The sequence below is a fragment of the Alosa pseudoharengus genome, unplaced genomic scaffold, assembly GCF_046254945.1.
Source record: "Alosa pseudoharengus isolate Yale_2024_CS ecotype anadromous, Long Island Sound unplaced genomic scaffold, YU_APseudo_1.1 YU_APseudo_1.1_scf_24, whole genome shotgun sequence".
Lineage (NCBI taxonomy): Eukaryota > Metazoa > Chordata > Actinopteri > Clupeiformes > Clupeidae > Alosa > Alosa pseudoharengus.
In genome coordinates this window covers 8,516,214-8,535,679 of record NW_027468689.1, presented here as the reverse complement: position 1 = coordinate 8,535,679, position 19,466 = coordinate 8,516,214, and the positions used below count along the sequence as shown (strand labels likewise).

Here is a 19,466-nt window from a genome sequence, read left to right as displayed (position 1 = left end):
TAGGCACTTAGACGCTCCATAGACAGGCAAAGCCGCAACAGTGCGTGTTTGACTACAAGTGTACTGCGCTCTCTAATCAAAGCAATCTCCAAAGGCTGTGCCTTTATGGCCGATTGTGACTTTGACCAAAGGGTAAAGTAGTCGAGGGGTCGCTAATAAAACTCTCTGCTGGGAACTCTGCTCCATCAGTACGCCGCTGTGGATGTTATTCTGTAAGATGTCTGCGAGGGTTCTGTTGGTGTTGGCCGTGGCCATGGGGGTGGCAGCCCAGTCTGAGCTCGAGCTGCGGGCTGAAGAGTTCCTGAAGAGGTTTGACCAGAACGCCACGGAGCTGATGTACCAGTACTCACTGGCCTCCTGGGCCTACAACACCGACATCACTGACGAAAACTCACAGAAGCTGGTGAGTGCAGACGGCATCTGCCAGTCACGGCAGACCGACATGGCAGAATTTAGACATGTGGGCTGATTGGTCCTGTCTGTGAGTTCTGTCTGTAAATCGTTTGGGATTAAAGCATCTGATAGATAGATATATAGATAGATACTTTATTGATCCTCAAGGGGAAATTCAAGTGTCTCAGTAGCATACAGACATAACACACAACATGCACTTACAGCAGAAATGGTAAACATAAGTATAAGTATAAACATATAACTAAACTCCACTGTACAATAAAGACAGTAGAAGATAAGACAGATAAGAAAACTAACAAAACTAAATACTAAATACATTATATAAGTTAAATTAAGAAAGTCCAATGTGCTTGAGGGTGATCAAGCATCTGCTAAATAAATACATTTAATTGTAAAACGAGTGCTCCAGCAGGACTGTGCACTTCAAATTCAACTTCAACTTCAGTGCCACTTACTCTCAACTCACTCTTTCTGAAAGTGCAAAGAATATTTAATATGCACTCTATTCTATTCTATCAATATTCTTACTAAAACATCATACACAGCGGCATATGTGTGGCATACACAAATGTTGTTTCCCTCTTTAGTCCGAACAGGGGGCCATCTGGGGGGCCTTCTACAGCACAGTCTCAGAGGAAGCTCAGTTATTCCCCCTCGATCAGATCAGTAATCTGGAGACTAAACTACAGCTCATGACGCTTCAGGACAAAGGCTCAGGAGCGCTGGACGCAGACAAGGGGGCTCACGTGAGTTTAAATACCTGCAATGTGTCATATATTCACAATGTTAGTCATATGTGTGAGTTTAAATGCCTGCAATGTGACATATATTCGCAATGTTAGTCATATGTGTGAGTTTACATACCTGGGATGTGACATTATTCGCAATGTTAGTCATATGTGTGAGTTTACAGTACATGCCTGCAATGTGACATATATTCGCAATGCTAGTCATATGTGTGAGTTTACATGCCTACGATGTGACATATATTCGCAATGTTATGTGTGAGTTTACATACCTGCGATGTGACATATATTGCAATGTTACAGTATGTGTGAGTTTACATGCCTGCGATGTGACATATATTGCAATGTTATGTGTGAATTTATATGTGTGCGGTATGTGATATATTGCAATGTCATATGGGTGAGTTTACATACTTGTGGTGTGAGATATTGCAATATCATATTGGTGAGTTTACATGCCTGCGATGTGACATATATTGCAATGTTATGTGTGAGTTTGCATGCCTGCGATGTGACATATATTGCAATGTTATGTGTGAGTTTGCATGCCTGCGATGTGACATATATTGCAATGTTATGTGTGAGTTTGCATGCCTGCAGTGTAAGATCTATTGCAATGTTTGTCATATGTTTGTGTTTACATGCTTGTGTTGTGACATATTGCAATGTCATATGGGTGAGTTTACAGGGGCCCATCGTGCACCCAGCGCAAGGTGGCGCAAAGCGCGACGCAAGGCTTATTCCTATCTTACACTCAAAGTGAGGAATGTTTCACCGTGCGCTCCACTTTTATTAAGCATTACGCCCAGAGGTGTGACAATTAACAACATAAGGTGTCGTCTGGCGAATGATCCAAAAATCGCTATCTTACACCCTCTAAAAATGATGATGCCACTGACCACGAAAAACCTGGTGTATAGCAAAAGGTGCATATAAAGCACAGCTGAAGACGCACTGTCATGAGATGTAAGCAGCAACTCCTCTGCAGTATAAATATCCTTAGCATTTTTATTCAGTCATTCAAAATATTATTAGGGTAAGTGTTGCTTTTTTCAGGCTATGTTTTCGATGGTAACACCTTGTAAGTCAGTAGTGTCATTCATCACAGTCATTCGAAACATTATTGTATATACATCGTTGACAATGAGACCACGTGAAGTTAGTTTCACTTTGCCTATGAATTGAAATCATAGGCGAGTGCAGATGCATGTAGGCTATACTCTGCTAGTGACACACAGGTTTCAGTAAAGCAAAGTTTAGGTGAATCCCTGTTCCATATGGTCATGCATGCAAGCAGATTCCTTCAAATGCACCGCTGACTATCAAAATACTGATGTGCTGTTTGAAGTTGCACTGCTTGCTGTTAAAGGGAATGACAGATGTCATTCTCATTGGTTTAAAGGATGTTACGCCCAAAACACACCCATGACTGAATAAGAAACATAAGAACAACCCTTTTGCGCCCAGTGATGATCACAAAATCACGCCATTAAATTAGTGAATGTGGACTGGCCACGCCTTTAATGTCTATAAACTTTGCGCCTCTGACCATCCGTTTCTGATCGCCAAGATAGGGCCCTACATGTCTGTGTTGTGACATATGATGTTCTGGTTATCTGACTGTTTTGTAAGCAAATACTGTATTTGGATAGCCCGGTTGAAACCAGACCCTTCTCCCAGGCTAGTATTTGGAGACTGCTATATAAGCAAAGTATAGGACATTTGACATAAATTACTTTTAGAAACGTAACATCTTATCCCCTCTCTCACAGCTGAGTAAGGAGATGATCTTATCCCCCTCTCTCACAGCTGAGTAAGGAGATGATCTTATCCTTCTCTCTCACAGCTGAGTAAGGTGATGAGTGAGATGAGCACCATCTACAGCACGGCCACGGTGTGTAAAGTGGACGATTCCTTTGACTGCCAGACTCTAGAGCCAGGTAAACACAGCTCTAGTGATCATGACTCTAGAGCCAGGTAAACACAGCGTTCATGATCATGACTCTAGAGTCAGGTAAACACAGCGTTCATGATCATGACTCTAGAGCCAGGTAAACACAGCGTTCATGATCATGACTCTAGAGCCAGGTAAACACAGCTCTAGTGATCATGACTCTAGAGCCAGGTAAACACAGCTCTCATCATCATGACTCTAGAGCCAGGTAAACACAGCTCTAGTGATCATGACTCTAGAGCCAGGTAAACACAGCTCTCATCATCATGACTCTACAGCCAGGTAAACACAGCGTTCATGATCATGACTCTAGAGCCAGGTAAACACAGCGTTCATGATCATGACTCTAGAGCCAGGTAAACACAGCTCTCTCATCATCATGACTCTAGAGCCAGGTAAACACAGCTCTAGTGATCATGACTCTAGAGCCAGGTAAGCACAGCGTTCATGATCATGACTCTAGAGCCAGGTAAACACAGCGTTCATGATCATGACTCTAGAGCCAGGTAAACACAGCTCTAGTGATCATGACTCTAGAGCCAGGTAAACACAGCGTTCATGATCATGACTCTAGAGCCAGGTTAACACAGCTCTAGTGATCATGACTCTAGAGCCAGGTAAGCACAGCGTTCATGATCATGACTCTACAGCCAGGTAAACACAGCGTTCATGATCATGACTCTAGAGCCAGGTAAACACAGCTCTAGTGATCATGACTCTAGAGCCAGGTAAACACAGCGTTCATGATCATGACTCTAGAGCCAGGTAAACACAGCATTCATGATCATGACTCTAGAGCCAGGTAAACACAGTTCTAGTGATCATGACGATCAAGGTCTTGATAATTTTTTCTGTGATTATCGGTTATGCTTCGTAATGAGGAGGAAATAATATATCGTTTCCTTGTGGGAAAGTGGCTATCACACACAACCCTGCAACACTGAGGGCCTTTTAAGGTTGTGACTCATGAAGGGTGTAAATATGGCTTGGCTGATAGGAATGAGAAGATAGTGGATGGATTTTTATGGGGTCTGTCTCAGAGAACAGTGATTTGAAATGAACCAGGCAGACAGCACCTAAGAGGTGAACATTGCCCATTCAATGGGAGGTCACATTAGAAATTCATTAGAATGTGCACTTCACGCCACAGTTAATGCCTTTCTGAGACACATATTATCTGTGCTGAAAGCGTACACTGAGAGAAATGCTTACTGAACATCAGTGATGCGATATTCTGTATTATCAATGAGACTGGACAACAGTATGTCTTTTAACCAGCCAGCATATTTAGTTTAGCAGGTACACATACAGACATCTGTATGAGCCCTAGTAGGGGAAGCCCAGAGTGACATGTTTATTCCACAGGCCTGGAGCATGTGATGGCCAACAGCAGAGACTACTATGAGCGACTGCAAGTTTGGGAGGGCTGGCGAGTGGAGGTTGGGAAGAAGATGAGGCCGCTGTATGAGGACTATGTGGACCTGAAGAACGAGGCGTCCAGGCTAAACGGTACCACCCCAATCACCCTAACCCTAACTCCAGTCAGCTAAGTTCGATCACCCTAACCCTAACCCCAGTCAGCTAAGTTCGATCACCCTAACCCTAACACCAGTCAGCTGAGTTTGATCACCCTAACCCTAACCCCAGTCAGCTAAGTTCGATCACCCTAACCCTAACCCCAGTCAGCTGAGTTCGATCACCCTAACCCTAACTCCAGTCAGCTGAGTTCAACCACTAGGGTTGCCACATTTGATTCGAGAACTTCTGGGACATCCCCCCCCACACCCCCCAACAAAAAAAAGTTATAAATTTAAGTTATTATGCTGTTTAACTTATATGGTGCTTTGTCACTTTAAGGTTGCTTAGTCTAAATGGTTCTCATAAAGCCCTTTCATCAGCTCTCAGATATCAGATATAAGGCTATAAACTCTAACCTTGTTTGTATATAAGTATATTATATACAAACATATTACTATAAACAATACATATTATTATAAACAATATTATATACAATATTAATATATAAACAATATAAACAATAGGCTCCTACACTATGCATAATACTAAGTTACAAGCAGTTCTTTATATTAAAGAAGCACTATGCAACAATTTTAGCAAAAATGACCTTAATTATGCAGGTTGGGCTCCCCATGCAGCTTCGGTAGCAAGTGACTGCTACGTAGGGTTGGCAACTTTCTGATATGAAAATAAGGAAGGGGGGGGGGGGGGTTGGGTAATACACTTCAGTACTGTAGATGTATGTATTATTGTACTAAATAGTGCATCATTTTACAAAATTGGACTCCTTTCCCTGCTGCTGTCACTTTCTACATTACAGAGCAACTAGGCTAGACTAGACACGCACATGTAACTACATTGTGGGAACTGGGGTCACAGGGTCAACTATGGTTGCGCGACAGTTGCTAGATAATAAGGTAAACCCTATTTCTGCTGCCAATCAACAAAAAACATGCCTTTTATGTCTGTTTATGTAGGCTACACAGGATTTGATGTATGATAAACACAACCAAGAACAAAACCGAATAGCTGTTTCATTTGAAACTAGCACAAATTATAATCAAATGTTCATTTTTACCAAAAAACGGGACAATTCATGTCCTGGAAAATATTATTAATTATCCAGGACAGTCACTCAAAAATCCAGTACATGTGGCAACCCTATCAACCACCCTAACCCTATACCCCAGGCTCAACGGTGCCACTGCAGTCAGCTGAGCCAGCTCAGTTCAGCCACACATAGCCATAATGAGCGGTACACTAACTCAGGTTTCACCATGAATGAAACAGAAATGATAATCATTGTGACAAAGTGCAGTCCAGCCTTTAAAGATGTAAGTGGTGAACTAGAGAAAGTTTTTCTATAAAGCCCCAACGTGTACATACTGTACAGTATGTGTCGAACTGACTCCATTGAAAAGACCAGATGTCTACATTGAAGTATCTGAATAGCATTATCTTCGTGCCGTTTACTGACAACAGAATGGTAGCAACACTGACTACAAACAGCACTACCAAAGCAGCGCACCTGAGTGTAAACATGTAATCGCTGATGACAACAAATGGCTTAGTAGGTCTACATCCATAAATTGTACTCATTCAGAGTGGTGTTAAAACATGGACAACAATGCTGCTTTTGATACTATCAAAGGATTCAAGGACTATGGCGATTACTGGAGATGGAACTATGAAACCATTGAGGATGGCAAGTATAAGTACACACGGGATGAGCTCATGGATGACGTCCGTCAAATTTATAAAGAGGTTGGTTCTGTGTTTTTTTCAGTAGAGAAATTTTTTTTGATTTTTGTACAAATCTCTTTGTACAAAAATTGCGGGGAGTTTATTTGTAAAGGGGATCTATTTTAGATTGATTGGTTTCCTCATCTAGATCTTACCCCTGTACACGGAACTGCACGCGTACGTGAGATCCAAGCTGCAGCAGACATACCCCGGCCATATCAGCTCAGATGGAGGCCTTCCTGCCCATCTCCTGGGTAAGTGTTAAGTGAAACAGGTCAAGAGGAAGTGCAGCTGTCGAGCTGAATTTGAATACTCTCTGTATGAATGATCCACCAGAATTAAGGGCTGTTCACAAAAGGAACGATAACTATAAAGACAACAGTAAATAGGCCAACAACAATATAAGTGTCCACACTGACCAACAATGGATTCTAACTGGCTGTCACCTTTTTGGTCTTAAAATTGCACTAAAAGTATTGCTATTCATGTTGTTATCATCACAGTATGCTGTGCATTTGTATTAACTAGAGCAAAACTGTGTCCTGATGTGAACAACTCTTGGAGCTGGCTAGCAATATACTGTATGTTATATATTTTGATGCATCATAGTTTTACACAACAGACCATGGCAACAGCTTGTTTTCAAAGTATGATGTACTTCTAGGTGATATGTGGGGAAGGTTTTGGACAAATTTGTACTCACTCTGTGTCCCGTACCCTGAAAAACCTGATATTGACGTCAGTAATGCTATGGTTGCACAGGTAATAAACTTCATCTTACAGTGTAGGTAGCATCCATGCTAATTAATGGCTTCATTATCTAACAACTGCATCTCATTTAGTGGGATTTGGCAATATCAAAATGTTCTCCATTGGTGGGGTTGTGGTGTGGTGGAGGCAATCATCCTAGTCCTTCACTTCACCTTGTCTATCTTTCGTTTCTTTAATGTCTAGAAATGGACTGTTGACAGGATGTTCAAGGAGGCAGAGTCATTCTTTATGTCAGTTGGCCTTTACAAAATGAATGACAATTTCTGGAACGACTCAATGCTTGAGAAGCCAGATGATGGTAAGAGGGTGGTGTGCCACCCAACAGCGTGGGATATGGGCAATCGCAAGGATTTCAGGTACAGTAGACACTCAAAAGTGTCTTTTAAAGCTTTTCTGTCACCCTCACCCAAATGAACATGTTGTTTACTGCATTTTTTAACACCTTCTTTAAAGCAACACCAAAGAGTTTTTGTACCTTAAAATAATGTTTCCAAAATCGTTTCAGTGTTTCATCAACTCGTAACAGGGTGAAAGTCACTTCTGCATGCGCTTCGCGACCCTCCATCAACTATAACCGCACTATGCAAGTTTGCTAGATCGGGTGGCGGATAGTTCGATGGAATGAGACATGAAAAACTACACATTTGACTTGCTTTTGATGTCGCAATACATCATACTTTCATAAAATCATGCAACATATTCTACCTTGTCTGTGGACATTGTTATTTTCAAAGCCGGTGCTGGATAAACAAATAGCGTGTGTGCGACAGAGGAAAAGTGCTTTGTCGTTGCTTTAACACCTTTTAATCTTTAACACCACCACTTCTCCCCATACGTCCTTTCCTGTTTCACACCTCCTCTTTTGTTCTGCGTCACTTGTGGTTTTCTCACTTTTTTTCCTTTCTTCTTTTCCCTTTCTCACATCCTCTCATCCATGCTGCTCTCTTCTTCTTCTATATCTTGCAGAATTAAAATGTGTACAAAAATCAACATGGACGACTTCCTGACTGTCCATCACGAGATGGGGCACAACCAGTACCAGATGGCCTACAGTAACCTCTCCTATCCCCTGCGAGACGGAGCCAATGAGGGCTTCCACGAGGCGGTGGGGGAGATCATGTCACTGTCTGCTGCCACCCCATCACATCTGCTGGCCCTGGGTCTTCTGCCTGCTGACTTCAAAGAGGACAAAGGTTAAATAGAAGGCACACTGAAGACGGCTTGACGCCGAAACTCATTTGTAGTCAAGGGCATGGTGCAATAAATCCTTTTAAAAGTGTAATACACAACAGAAAGTGCGGTTTCCTCCACTTCAAGACATTTTTAACTCTCACCCAAATACTTTATAAAGTGTTTGAAACTAATGCTGATGCTAATGCTGAAACTTAAATAGAATATAGGATACTGCGACATACACTTTAATGTCGCACACACGTTATATTATTAGGCTGGCTGTAGACTGCCGGTGTGGCGTGAGCGTAGTGTGTCTGTTGCGTGGCGTCTATTCACACCAGAAATGTGTCTGACGTGCAGCGGCCCTCTTCCTACTAAAGTGCCCATATTATACTTTTTTTCAACAAGTCAAAATAGGCCTATGGGTTGCACAAAACATGTCCCTGAAGCTGTTTGCAAAAAAAAATCCCCTCAGATTACACGTTATCAGCAACTCCTTTCTTGCCAGTTTCAGTCTCTTTCAGACTCTTTCATTGTCCTAAGAGAAGCCAGGGAATACAAGTCATGTCGATGATATGGTGTTGGAGGATTCGGAAGCCTCCAACTGCCAGTGATAAAATGCAATTTATTATGCAGGAGTAATAAAGAATGTGTGACAAACGTCATTGATGGTTTTGGCCTAATAGTCAAGTTATTGGGTCAGCCGAAACGTCTGCTAAATACAATAACCATAGCAGAATCAATTCAGACACCTGCATGTATGATGCAACATGGCCTAACAATGTTAAATGACAATGGGCAAAACTTTATTTGGGTCGGTATATAAGCCCAGTAGAGTTGATGTAGCTTATTCAAAAGTTTAGAAGCGTTTGTGAAATTGGCTGTTTATTACCGGGTGGTAGCCCAGCATACATTAGGCTAGGCGACGCTATATGGCCTTCGGCCTCGTACCTACGGTGGAATTACATCCGCGGGGATATCGTTTAAGAGGCTTAGGGGCCTCTGAAGCCCAAGCTTTTCACATATGTGCCCAGGGGCTCATAACCCATGCATGGACATGGAGGGAATGACATTGGTGCCACTGATGTTGAGTGAGAGGGTCTGGACGTGAGGGTGTTTTGGGCCAGTGAAGAGTATTTCAAATGTATTGCAGTAGAGTTGTAGCCTAGCCACGCCCACACCAGGTCACTAGCTGACTAGCGTTTCAATCAGTCGGTAGATTACCTGCCCAATCAGCAGTGGCTTGACGCTATAGATTCGAAACGGTGAGCGGTAGGAGAAGCGCCCGCAAACATCAATGATTTCAAAGTTAACGGCTTGTAAACAGATCCCAATCATGAGTGACCAGACTCTATTCATTTCATGTCTTGCTTTGCCAGGCTGGTAAAGTTGAGGAAAACTCTGTTGCATCCATGATTTCATGTCAGTGAGGCAAATGTGAGGTGGTGGTGGACTGGGCGGTGGATATGATGTAACATTCAAATTTCCCATAGTTTCTGACATCAACCTCTCTCAACTAACCCACAAAAACTCAATGCACAATTTGTTCACACCTGGAGTGTTTGTAGAAGCATCAGAGACCCAAATCGAAGTACAAAAGCACAGCAAAAGTGTGTTTTGCATAATATGGCCCCTTTAACAAACAGACATCCATCCTCTGAACCATATTGAATCCATCCTCCTAGTTTTTGCGCGATACTCCCACTTTTTCCTGTACCTTTTTGTAAATGTATCTGCTATAAGCAATCCTGTTCTTGTCATGACATGACTAAGCATGTATTTGCACAGGTTGGCTAACTTTACTTGAAGTTTTGAAATAGCACATTAGAGGAATAACTGGTTTTGCTCCTCCAGACACTGAGATCAACTTCCTGTTGAAGCAGGCTCTCACCATCGTGGCTACGCTGCCATTCACCTACATGCTGGAGGAGTGGAGGTGGCAGGCATTTCAGGGGACCATACCGAAGGACGAATGGATGCTGCGGTGGTGGAGCATGAAGTGAGCTGCTCCTCTCTGGTTGATTGATTGATTGATTGATTTTATTTCACCATCTCTTTTTCAGACACAATACAGCATTGCACAATACAAATTACAACAAAAGGTCGGGATAACATAATAATGATCTAAGACTTATTTCCATTGTGGTCCATTTGGGGAGGTCCATATAAACCACTTACATCACCCTTGAGCGCATTTCATGTACTGACTGAATGCCCTGATAGTCTCATAAGCAGTGAACAAATATGTATGTCTGAAAAAAATTGACAGAGCTCTGAGAAACCGATTGCATTTCTCCCAGTGTTTGATGTTATCCGTGGTGACCTGAGTTTCTCTTCTCTGTCCACCTCACAGGAGAGAGTTGGTCGGTGTTGTTGAGCCTCTTCCCAGGGATGAGACATATTGTGATCCTCCAGCTCTGTTTCATGTCTCTGGAGACTACTCCTTCATCCGGTGAAACAGAATTGCTCTCGGGGATAACATAATAAAGAGGAAAATGCATCACCTCTTCAAATATTATAAAGCTGTCTGGATTCTAACGGTCTTCATTTTCTTGATGCCCTGTCATTTAGATACTTCACAAGGACCATCTACCAGTTCCAGTTCCAGGCAGCTCTGTGTAATGCTTCTGGGCATGTTGGTCCTCTATTCAAGTGTGACATCACTAATTCAACAGAGGCAGGCAACAAACTTAGGTACACAACGTAGGATATGTTATGCATATCTCACTTTTCCATGACGAGATGGTCAAATTAATTTTGTAGAATCATCTAAGTTTCAGTATCATATTAATTAAAAAACAAAAGAGAGAATTGGTCAAACTTAAATTATCATAGGAAAATAGTATGTGTACACACACATGGAAAAACATGTGAAAAACAGTGGCCTTAACAAAAAATAGGTCGATGTTGGAGTTGGGGAGATCAAAGTCTTGGACCAAAGCTTTGGAACAAATTTCTGGAGAAACCAAGATGAATTCCCAGCCCCTTCTAGACTACTTTAAAGATCTCTATGACTGGCTGAAGAAGGATAATGATGCTAACAACAGAACACGAGGATGGAACCAAAATATGGACCCATGTAAGTATAGACCTTTTCAACAATAAAAACAAAAGCAATGCTTGAACGTTCTATTTGGTTCCCAATCTACTTCCTCTGCATTAAGATAACATATGGAATGTTAAAACAGAAGCCTTGTGGGGCCAACTATGATGCTGATAATGGAACTCTCTTGAAAGGGTCCAGAAGGCCGACCCTTACTGACCCTTAAATGTGTTGGGGACACTGAAATACTGAAACAAAAACTAACAGATATGCTATTTGTGACTGTCCAGATTCTGAGAACGCTTTCAAAGTGAGGCTGAGTTTGAAGGCTGCTTTAGGGGAGCAGGCTGTAAGTCACCAATCCCAAATTCAATGAGAGGGAAAGATACACCACTTCTACATCACTAGCTCTTAGTTTGTACTGATATCACTAATCACTTGCTCCCCAGTATGCCTGGAGCACCGATGAGATGTTCCTCTTTAAGACCACCATAGCCTATGCCATGCGACGGTACTACTCACAGAAGGGCGAGGAGCTCAAGTTTGTGTAAGTATTTCACAATTACATTCCACCTGAGAAATGATGATGGAGAGATAGGGCTACTGTTGTTTTCTTAATCAAGATCAGTTCATAGCATGTCATTTCATCTCAGAATTTTAGAGGTAGAAGTGTGCAGGTTCCCACTCTGAATAAACAGCAAAACCAAGTCTTATCAAAATACTAAAATATCTTTAATACAAACTGTAGACAATAGAGCAAATACATTTCCAGAATGCTATTCCTAAGATAATGCTATTACAGTAGTGCTAAGAGAATGCCATTACAGTAGTCATTGCTTATAGAATGCTATTGCAGTAGTGCTAAGAGAATGCTATTGCAGTAGTCATTGCTAATAGAATGTTATTGCAGTAGTGGTAAGAGAATGCTATTGCAGTAGTGCTAATAGAATATTATTGCAGTAGTGGTAAGAGAATGCTATTGCAGTAGTGCTAAGAGAATGTTATTACAGTAGTACTAAGAGAATGCCATTGCAGTAGTCATAGTAGAATGCTATTGCAGTAGTCATTGCTAATAGAATGCTATTACAGTGGTCGAGTGAGTCTGGAGGCAGTTTTTGTGATGTGGTTGACATGTAGTAGGAAAGAGAAAGTGGGGCTAAAGATTATTGTAGGTTGCAAGGTTGCCAATGTGGGCAGGGATAGATTACTGAAATTTCTGAAATGCAGATGTTTTGCTCAACTCACTTTTGTCCTCTTCCTTTGAGTGGGTACTGTGGTCTTCGGTACGTTAAGACGGCAAACTTAGATTTTTGCTAACCCAAAGCTAACTTGCAATGCAACTTGCCATAGGTATTTAGCTTCAATTAACACCCGGATCTCCTTATATGGGCAAAGATGGCTGTTGTGGAAAAATATATTTCCACTGATTGCAATTGCTTCCAGGCCAGATGACCTACACTTTGTTCTTTTCAGGGCAGACAACGTGCACGTGTATAAAGAGACCAAAAGAGTGTCTTTCTACTTTGTTGTGACACATCCCACTGACTCAGCAAGGATCATACCAAAACATGAGGTGGAGGCTGCCATACGGTGAGATTATACAAACAATCAACTCCACTGTCTCTAGTCCCTCACCCAACCCAGTCACTTAGACGGCAAAATCAGAGCATGTAGGACAACGCTGACAGTCAACTGTACCGTCTCTACCACTTACCTAACCCAGTCACTTAGGCTCTGGCTACACTACAGCACATTCGTTTTAATACGGATTTTAGGAACAAATCCATTCTGCATCCACAAAAACCATTTTAGCTCAGCAAGTAGATCCATTGTGCGTCCACATTATTACCATTGATACGCAAATCTCATGACCATTCACAATTTGTCAAATCCCACATCCCCTATGTTACTGTTGCTAGGTCAGATAAACAATGGCCATGCCGTGTTAAAAACCTGCATTAAAGCCCCCCTGTGTAAGAATTTCTCCCATCTAGTACCGGTAGGTAGGTGTTATATTGCAACCCACCTCTCAAGCGCTGCCTCGTTTAGAACTACGGTAGCCGTTGCACATCAAAAACTGGCACTAGTTCTCCTACGCGTGTGAAAACATAAACCTTTCTCTGAATAAGCAATAACAAAATATTAATATAATTTTGTGTATTAACTAGGTTAGTTTTTTTCAACTGTCTGGGTCTAGAGACTAGAGATCAAGTGACACAGTGACAGATCACAAACAAAGTTATTTTTCTCTTTATTTATTTTGTTGGAAAATATAATTTCAATGTCGGAATGTTGGGAAGACGTGGCTTGTAGAAAATGGGTTCGTAACTTACATTGCTGAATGTAGGGAAATTCTGCAGATGAATAGATGAAAGATAATATTTTTTCTATGCATGCAGACTGTAAAGACTGTAAAGCTGTATTTCGCATATGTCCCTTGCTGGCCACCGTTATTTCAAAAGGGCGATGAGAGTTGCCCCCGCGCTATGTAGATGTAAATGAGGATTTCTAAGCCAATAGGTATGCTTTGAATTGGTGGTGGTGGTAATTAAACATGAATGGGGCCACATTTATGAATTGGAAATGTTGATTTTGTTAACAAACAACTAAAAACATTACACCTTTAAAACTCGTAATTGTGATTCTTGAAAATCATGACAAACGTACGGTCAACAAGTATGGGTACGAGGGGATATAAAATCTGAAAAATGGGCAATGTCTGCCAAGTTACTGCCTGGGTGCACTAGACAGCTCTTAGTTTAAATTGCATGCTACTTCCCGACATGAATACTAGGGCTGTCAGCGTTAACACGTTAATAGGGTGTGGGCGTCATGACGTAATTACTCTGCCATGTTGATTGCCTCCTTTACCGCTACTCAGACTACTGCCTATGACTACTGCGTAATGTACTCCCTCTCAGCCGTTAATAATGCTGATTTTGTCAACATACCGGTACCTGGCTTCTCTATTGAATGCGTCCCGGTAAATTCCAGATCCTTTTCGGGATTATTCCAGATCCTTTTCGGGATTTTAACATATTTCTTCTATCTATTTTTCTATCTATTCTTTCTCAACTCTACTTCTAGCTACATCTCTTCATTCAACAACGTTATGTCAGAGTTATTTTAACGTTCGCGTAGCCATCAACATGGCCGCCACGTCCCACAATGCAACGCGGATCCCACGCCCTATTGCGATACGATTAAGGACCAAGCATAACGTGTTCATTTTTTTAAATCGAGTGCCACCAAACATTTTCGTTTTACACAGTCACTTGTTCTGTTATCAACAATCCTCTTTTGCTGCTACTATTTTGACCCTTTGATGCACAGTTTCTTGTCCTCAATGACAGTGCACTCATGTAGCTGGTGTCGGCTCAGTCGACATGGAATTAAACTCCAAAACACTTCAAGTTTAAGCAATAATCTATGAGCTAAACATTGTTTACACTCCTACACTGTTACACGTGAACTGAACATAGTTAATGGACTATTTTTGCTATGTACTTCATTGAAATGTGTTGTAGCCCTATGTGATGGTCGCCATAGCGGCCACACACCAAATGCACTAACTCTCCCTTTTTCATTAAATCTTAATTATATGCTCACACTTTGATGTCTACATATTTACATTCATATTCACGCACACTCTACGTTTAGCAACACTACGTGGCAACCAAGTAAAACGCAACACATAGACTTTTGATTTCATACAACATACAGACTTTATTGCTTAGTTCAATGGTATGTGATTGTGTGGTTGAGTGCACGCGACTTATCAATTGTGTTCCGTTACTAATTAGTTTAAGTTTGTTATTTAATGCATTTTGTTGATTTACCATGTATCATGTTTGTGGCGTTTCTGTTTTGAGTGCGGCCAGAGAATGTCTAATAAGGGGAGAACCTTCACTCTCGGAAATCTTCCGGTGTGGTACTGCATCTAGGGGCGCTCACGGGCGAGTCCAGAATGAATGGAGGTCTATGGAGCTGTACCCCTCAAAATCCACTTTTCTCGGGATATAATTTTTTTTCAAGTAATTTGAATATTGTATTTGAAAGGGGAGGCAAAGACAAAACACTTGGTTGAGTATTATATTTTTTAAAGTCACTTAATTGTTCTAAAAAGCCTTTCAAACGTGCCAATGACGTCATTCATTAGCATGATCATAGCATAGCATAGCATCAATGCTAGCGTGTTATGGGCAACAACGACCCAACCTGTAAGAAAACGAAAGGACATGACTCCCGGATTATTTCACTTTTGATTGAAAATCCATATCCATTTTGCGAAAAATAAAATAAAATCGGAGGGTTTCAGTTGTTAAATAGGTGAAAACAACAAATGTAGCCATGTAGCTCCATAGGACGCCATGTATTTTGGACTCGCCCGCGATCGCCATCTAGGTGAACTCGGGTGAACTGCAGCCAAATTCGGTTTGTATGGGATTAATAGAGAGTGGGGAGGCTCTCCTTAGAAGGGCTCTGGTGCGGCCGACTCCGGGAGCTGTGTGCGTCATGGTATTTGGTCCGGGCGGACTTCCCGACTGTCAAGACGGAGCGGCAAGTTCCGCTGGTTTAAATGATCACATCCATTTCACGTCTTTGACATGGGGGAAGGGGAAGCCTTTCGTGTTTATTGACGGGAGCTTTCTGGTTGCATTATTTTGTGTTTATGCCCAGATGTCTTTGTGTAGTTTGTTTATTGCTAGCATTATGTGTGGTTATCTTTTTGAATGTTTTGGTAATGTCTGAAAGTTAATTGATTTTGTCGTGTCCCCCTTTTAGTTATTCATGGTCTGTCCAGTCTGTATTTAAGTTCCCCTTTGTCTCCTTTTGTTAGTTCTTGCTGTGTGTTCATGTCGGAGGTTTGCATCGGAGGTTAATGTTTGTTCTGTTTAGAGACCCTTATTTTGGGCACAGAAATGTATTTAGAAAAGTAATTTATTGATTTTTGGTAATAAAACCATTTTTGCGGAATTTGCAATCCTGGCTCCCTGTGTCGACAGCTCGATCCCTCACACCCTAGGATACATTTTGCACGTTTGGCGGCGATGCTGGCTATCATGGACAATGACAGCCACCCACTACATCGCATACTCAATAAACAGAGGAGCATGTTCAGTGGCAGACTTCTGTCACTGTCATGCTCAACAGACAGGTTGAGGAGGTCCTTTGTCCCCAGGGCCATCCAACTTTTCAATGTCTTAAATTTTTACATTACTGTGAGTGATTTTTATGTATGTGAGATATATGTGTTTGTTTTGTATGGTTGTATAAGCTACTGGATGCCTAAAATTTCCCTCGGGATGAAAAATTATCTATCTATCTATCTACCTATCTATCTATCTTTCTATTTATCTATCTATCTATCTATCTAGACTGTCCAGAGGGCGCCTCAACAGCGCTTTCCAGCTGAGCGATGACACCCTTGAGTTTGAGGGTCTCCTTGCCACACTGGCGCCCCCTGCAGAACAGCCGTTTACAGTGTGGCTGGTGGTGTTCGGGGTGGTCATGGGTGTGTCTGTTCTCCTGGGCATCTACCTCATCAGCATGGGCATTGTAGACAGGCGAAGGTAAGGGTGATGAGTGATATGCAGCAAATATAGTCTAAGCTGGCAGTGTATTCAGGAGCGGACTGGCCATCTGGCATACCGGGCATTGTCCCTTTTGAGCCGATAGAATATAGCCAGGCTCCGCCCCTCTAAGTACTTCCGTTCAATTTAATTTTCCTTCAGTACGTCGTCTTGGTTTGCGGTATATTCGCGGGTTTTCTCCAGCCAATCTTTACCTGTCCCATCAGCAGTGGCGGTCTTACCTTATATGACGCCCTGGGCGACCACCCTTTATTATTGAATATTGCAAGTAAACTAGCCTATGTCAGCAACAGGTTGAAGTTCATTGAATTTGAACGAGATGTAGATGCAAGCAAGCAGAGCAGATAGACACTGAGCAGCAGGTGGAGAGTGTAGCCTAGTTGAGGCCTAGTTGGTAACAAGAACTCAGCGTTGAAGCAGGTAGGTGTGACATGACATGCTGACAACTGTAATTGATAATGTCATGATAACATAGTAAGGCCGTGCTGTGATCATAATAACAAAATAGCGCACATACGTTTCCTTAATGAATGATTTGCAAACCTGGACAGCAAGAGTGTCTAAACGACGTTATTGGATCTTATGCACGGAAGGTAAGGGGAATAGGGTCATTCCACGTGAAAACAGCCAATATCGGGGTATCATGTCCATGGTACCTCTCAGATTTTGCTGAAAAGCGGTGAAAATATGCCTTATGTTACCAAACGAGAGAATCTGAAGTTTCAGGTCAATATCTCAAACGGTTTGCCCGTGGCGTCCATTTGAATTTCGGGTGCCACGGGCCTAATTGACACATTGGAATTTCACATTTCATCCTTTGCCATTTTTGGAAACCCATAACGTCTGTTCTAATAGTGGTAGAAGGCTGGAAACTGGTGTGGTACTGTAGTTCATTGTAGCCTGTACTACACAATTCTGGAGGCAGAATCAACATTCCTTACTGTTTGGGTGAGAGGTGGGTCACCAAAGTCCTAAAAAATGTTGACGGCATGTGTGATTTTTCAATTTTTGGGTGGTCGTAGCACCACAATTAATGATCATATTTGTTATATTCCCACATATAACAAATAATCCTGTTAATAAATATGATAATTAATTGTGGTGCTAGGGCCACCCAAAAAGTGAAAAATCACACATGCCGTCAACATTTTTAGGACTTTGGTGACCCACCTCTCACCCAAACAGTAAGGAATGTTGATTCTGCAGAATTGTGTAGTACAGGCTACAATGAACTACCACACCAGTTTCCAGCCCTCTACCACTATTAGAACAGACATTATGGGCTTCCGAAAATGGCAAAAGATGAAATGTGAAATTCCAATGTGTCGATTAGGGCCGTGGCACCCGAAATTCAAATGGACGCCACAGGCAAATCGTTTGAGATATTGACCTGATTTTTTCCCCCCAGTCCGTTCCTGTGTATAGTGTCTCTCAAATAAATAAATCAAACATCAAATGTGTAAAGCAAACAAATTAACGGCACGTGTGGATAACCTGCTTCATCTAGGAAATCCAAGCGGGTAGAAGAGACAAAGTCTGTTACTAACCCTTATGCTGACAGCGCAAATGGCATCGCAAACAGAGGATTTGAGAACGAAGACCATGATTATCAAACAGTCATGTAACTTCACTGATGAATAACACGTGAAGGAAATATTTTATGTAGCGATCCTTAAAGTCTACCACTACGACACAGACAACACACTACACTCTTCATGAAGGAAATTGTTTATAAAATGGTCATTATAGACTGTTTTAATAGAAACAATGAATGGAATAAAAATGACAGGAAGACAGGTACAGGTACATACAGGTACATAAATACATAAATACAAATTACAAGAAGATATAAATAACTAATTTCATTTGTTCATTTGTTTTTATTTGAATAAAGGCACATTGTCAAATACTGAGAAACATAATGAAATCAATAAATTAAAATGAAAGTAAATCTGTGAAGATAATATGACAGTAATGTGTTTGTAACCTGAAAGATGTTAGATGCTTTGAAATGATGTCTACATCCATAAATAAATGCTACAGTATGCTTTCAATGCTGTATGAAGCTTATTCTTGTTTCTGACTGGTGACTTAATTGGGTGCTAAAATAAAATATGTTGAAAGTAAGACGATGTTGTAAGTTGTACAAATCAACGTTGAGTGGAAATTACATGTAAATAGCCCATAATCTTGTTTAGTAAATGTTTGTGAGCGTGTCTTTTAGTACTCCTTTTTTAGTATCCTCATTATTTAGGATACTTAATGAAGAAGTACAGTGAGTCCATTGGTTCTGTGTTCTTCGGCGCAGGCCCTGCATCCACTTTGGTGTCTGAAGTCGCTTCCACTTTAACAAACCAGCCCTCACACCCCTCACATGCTGACTCTAAAGTGGGCTCTCCACCCTTGTTCGCTTGATGAAAAAGACAAATGGCAGATCTTTCTTAGAGATTGACTTTCTTAGAGAATGACTTTCTTCTTTCTTACATCTGTGGTGTAAAACAAAATCATAC

General features: G+C 41.5%; 1 protein-coding gene across 2 annotated transcripts; it reads left to right on the top strand.

The window, feature by feature from the left end:
• The first annotated feature begins 217 nt into the window (after window positions 1–217).
• ace2 (angiotensin I converting enzyme 2) lies at window positions 218–18,999 on the top strand. 2 transcript variants are annotated; one of them, XM_076302582.1, is made up of 18 exons: window positions 218–403; window positions 1,002–1,160; window positions 3,007–3,100; window positions 4,480–4,623; window positions 6,284–6,396; window positions 6,524–6,629; window positions 7,040–7,137; window positions 7,330–7,502; window positions 8,113–8,339; window positions 10,174–10,318; window positions 10,673–10,771; window positions 10,891–11,013; window positions 11,220–11,396; window positions 11,612–11,711; window positions 11,812–11,909; window positions 12,836–12,952; window positions 16,741–16,935; window positions 18,464–18,999. In XM_076302582.1, the coding sequence occupies exons 1-18, from the start codon at window positions 218–220 to the stop codon at window positions 18,579–18,581; spliced, it is 2,472 nt and encodes an 823-aa protein (XP_076158697.1). In that variant the 3' UTR covers window positions 18,582–18,999. The 2 variants fall into 2 exon arrangements, with proteins under 2 accessions (XP_076158697.1, XP_076158698.1); XM_076302583.1 differs by having other exon boundaries at window positions 11,220–11,398; window positions 11,653–11,711.
• The last annotated feature ends 467 nt before the right edge of the window (window positions 19,000–19,466 follow it).

Coding starts and splice junctions, on each gene's coding strand:
- ace2 (XM_076302582.1), top strand. CDS start 218: ATGTCTGCGAGGGTTCTGTTGGTGTTGGCCGTGGCCATGGGGGTGGCA. Junction 4,624..6,283: donor CGAGGCGTCCAGGCTAAACG/GTACCACCCCAA, acceptor ATACTATCAAAG/GATTCAAGGACTATGGCGAT. Junction 6,397..6,523: donor TCCGTCAAATTTATAAAGAG/GTTGGTTCTGTG, acceptor TTCCTCATCTAG/ATCTTACCCCTGTACACGGA.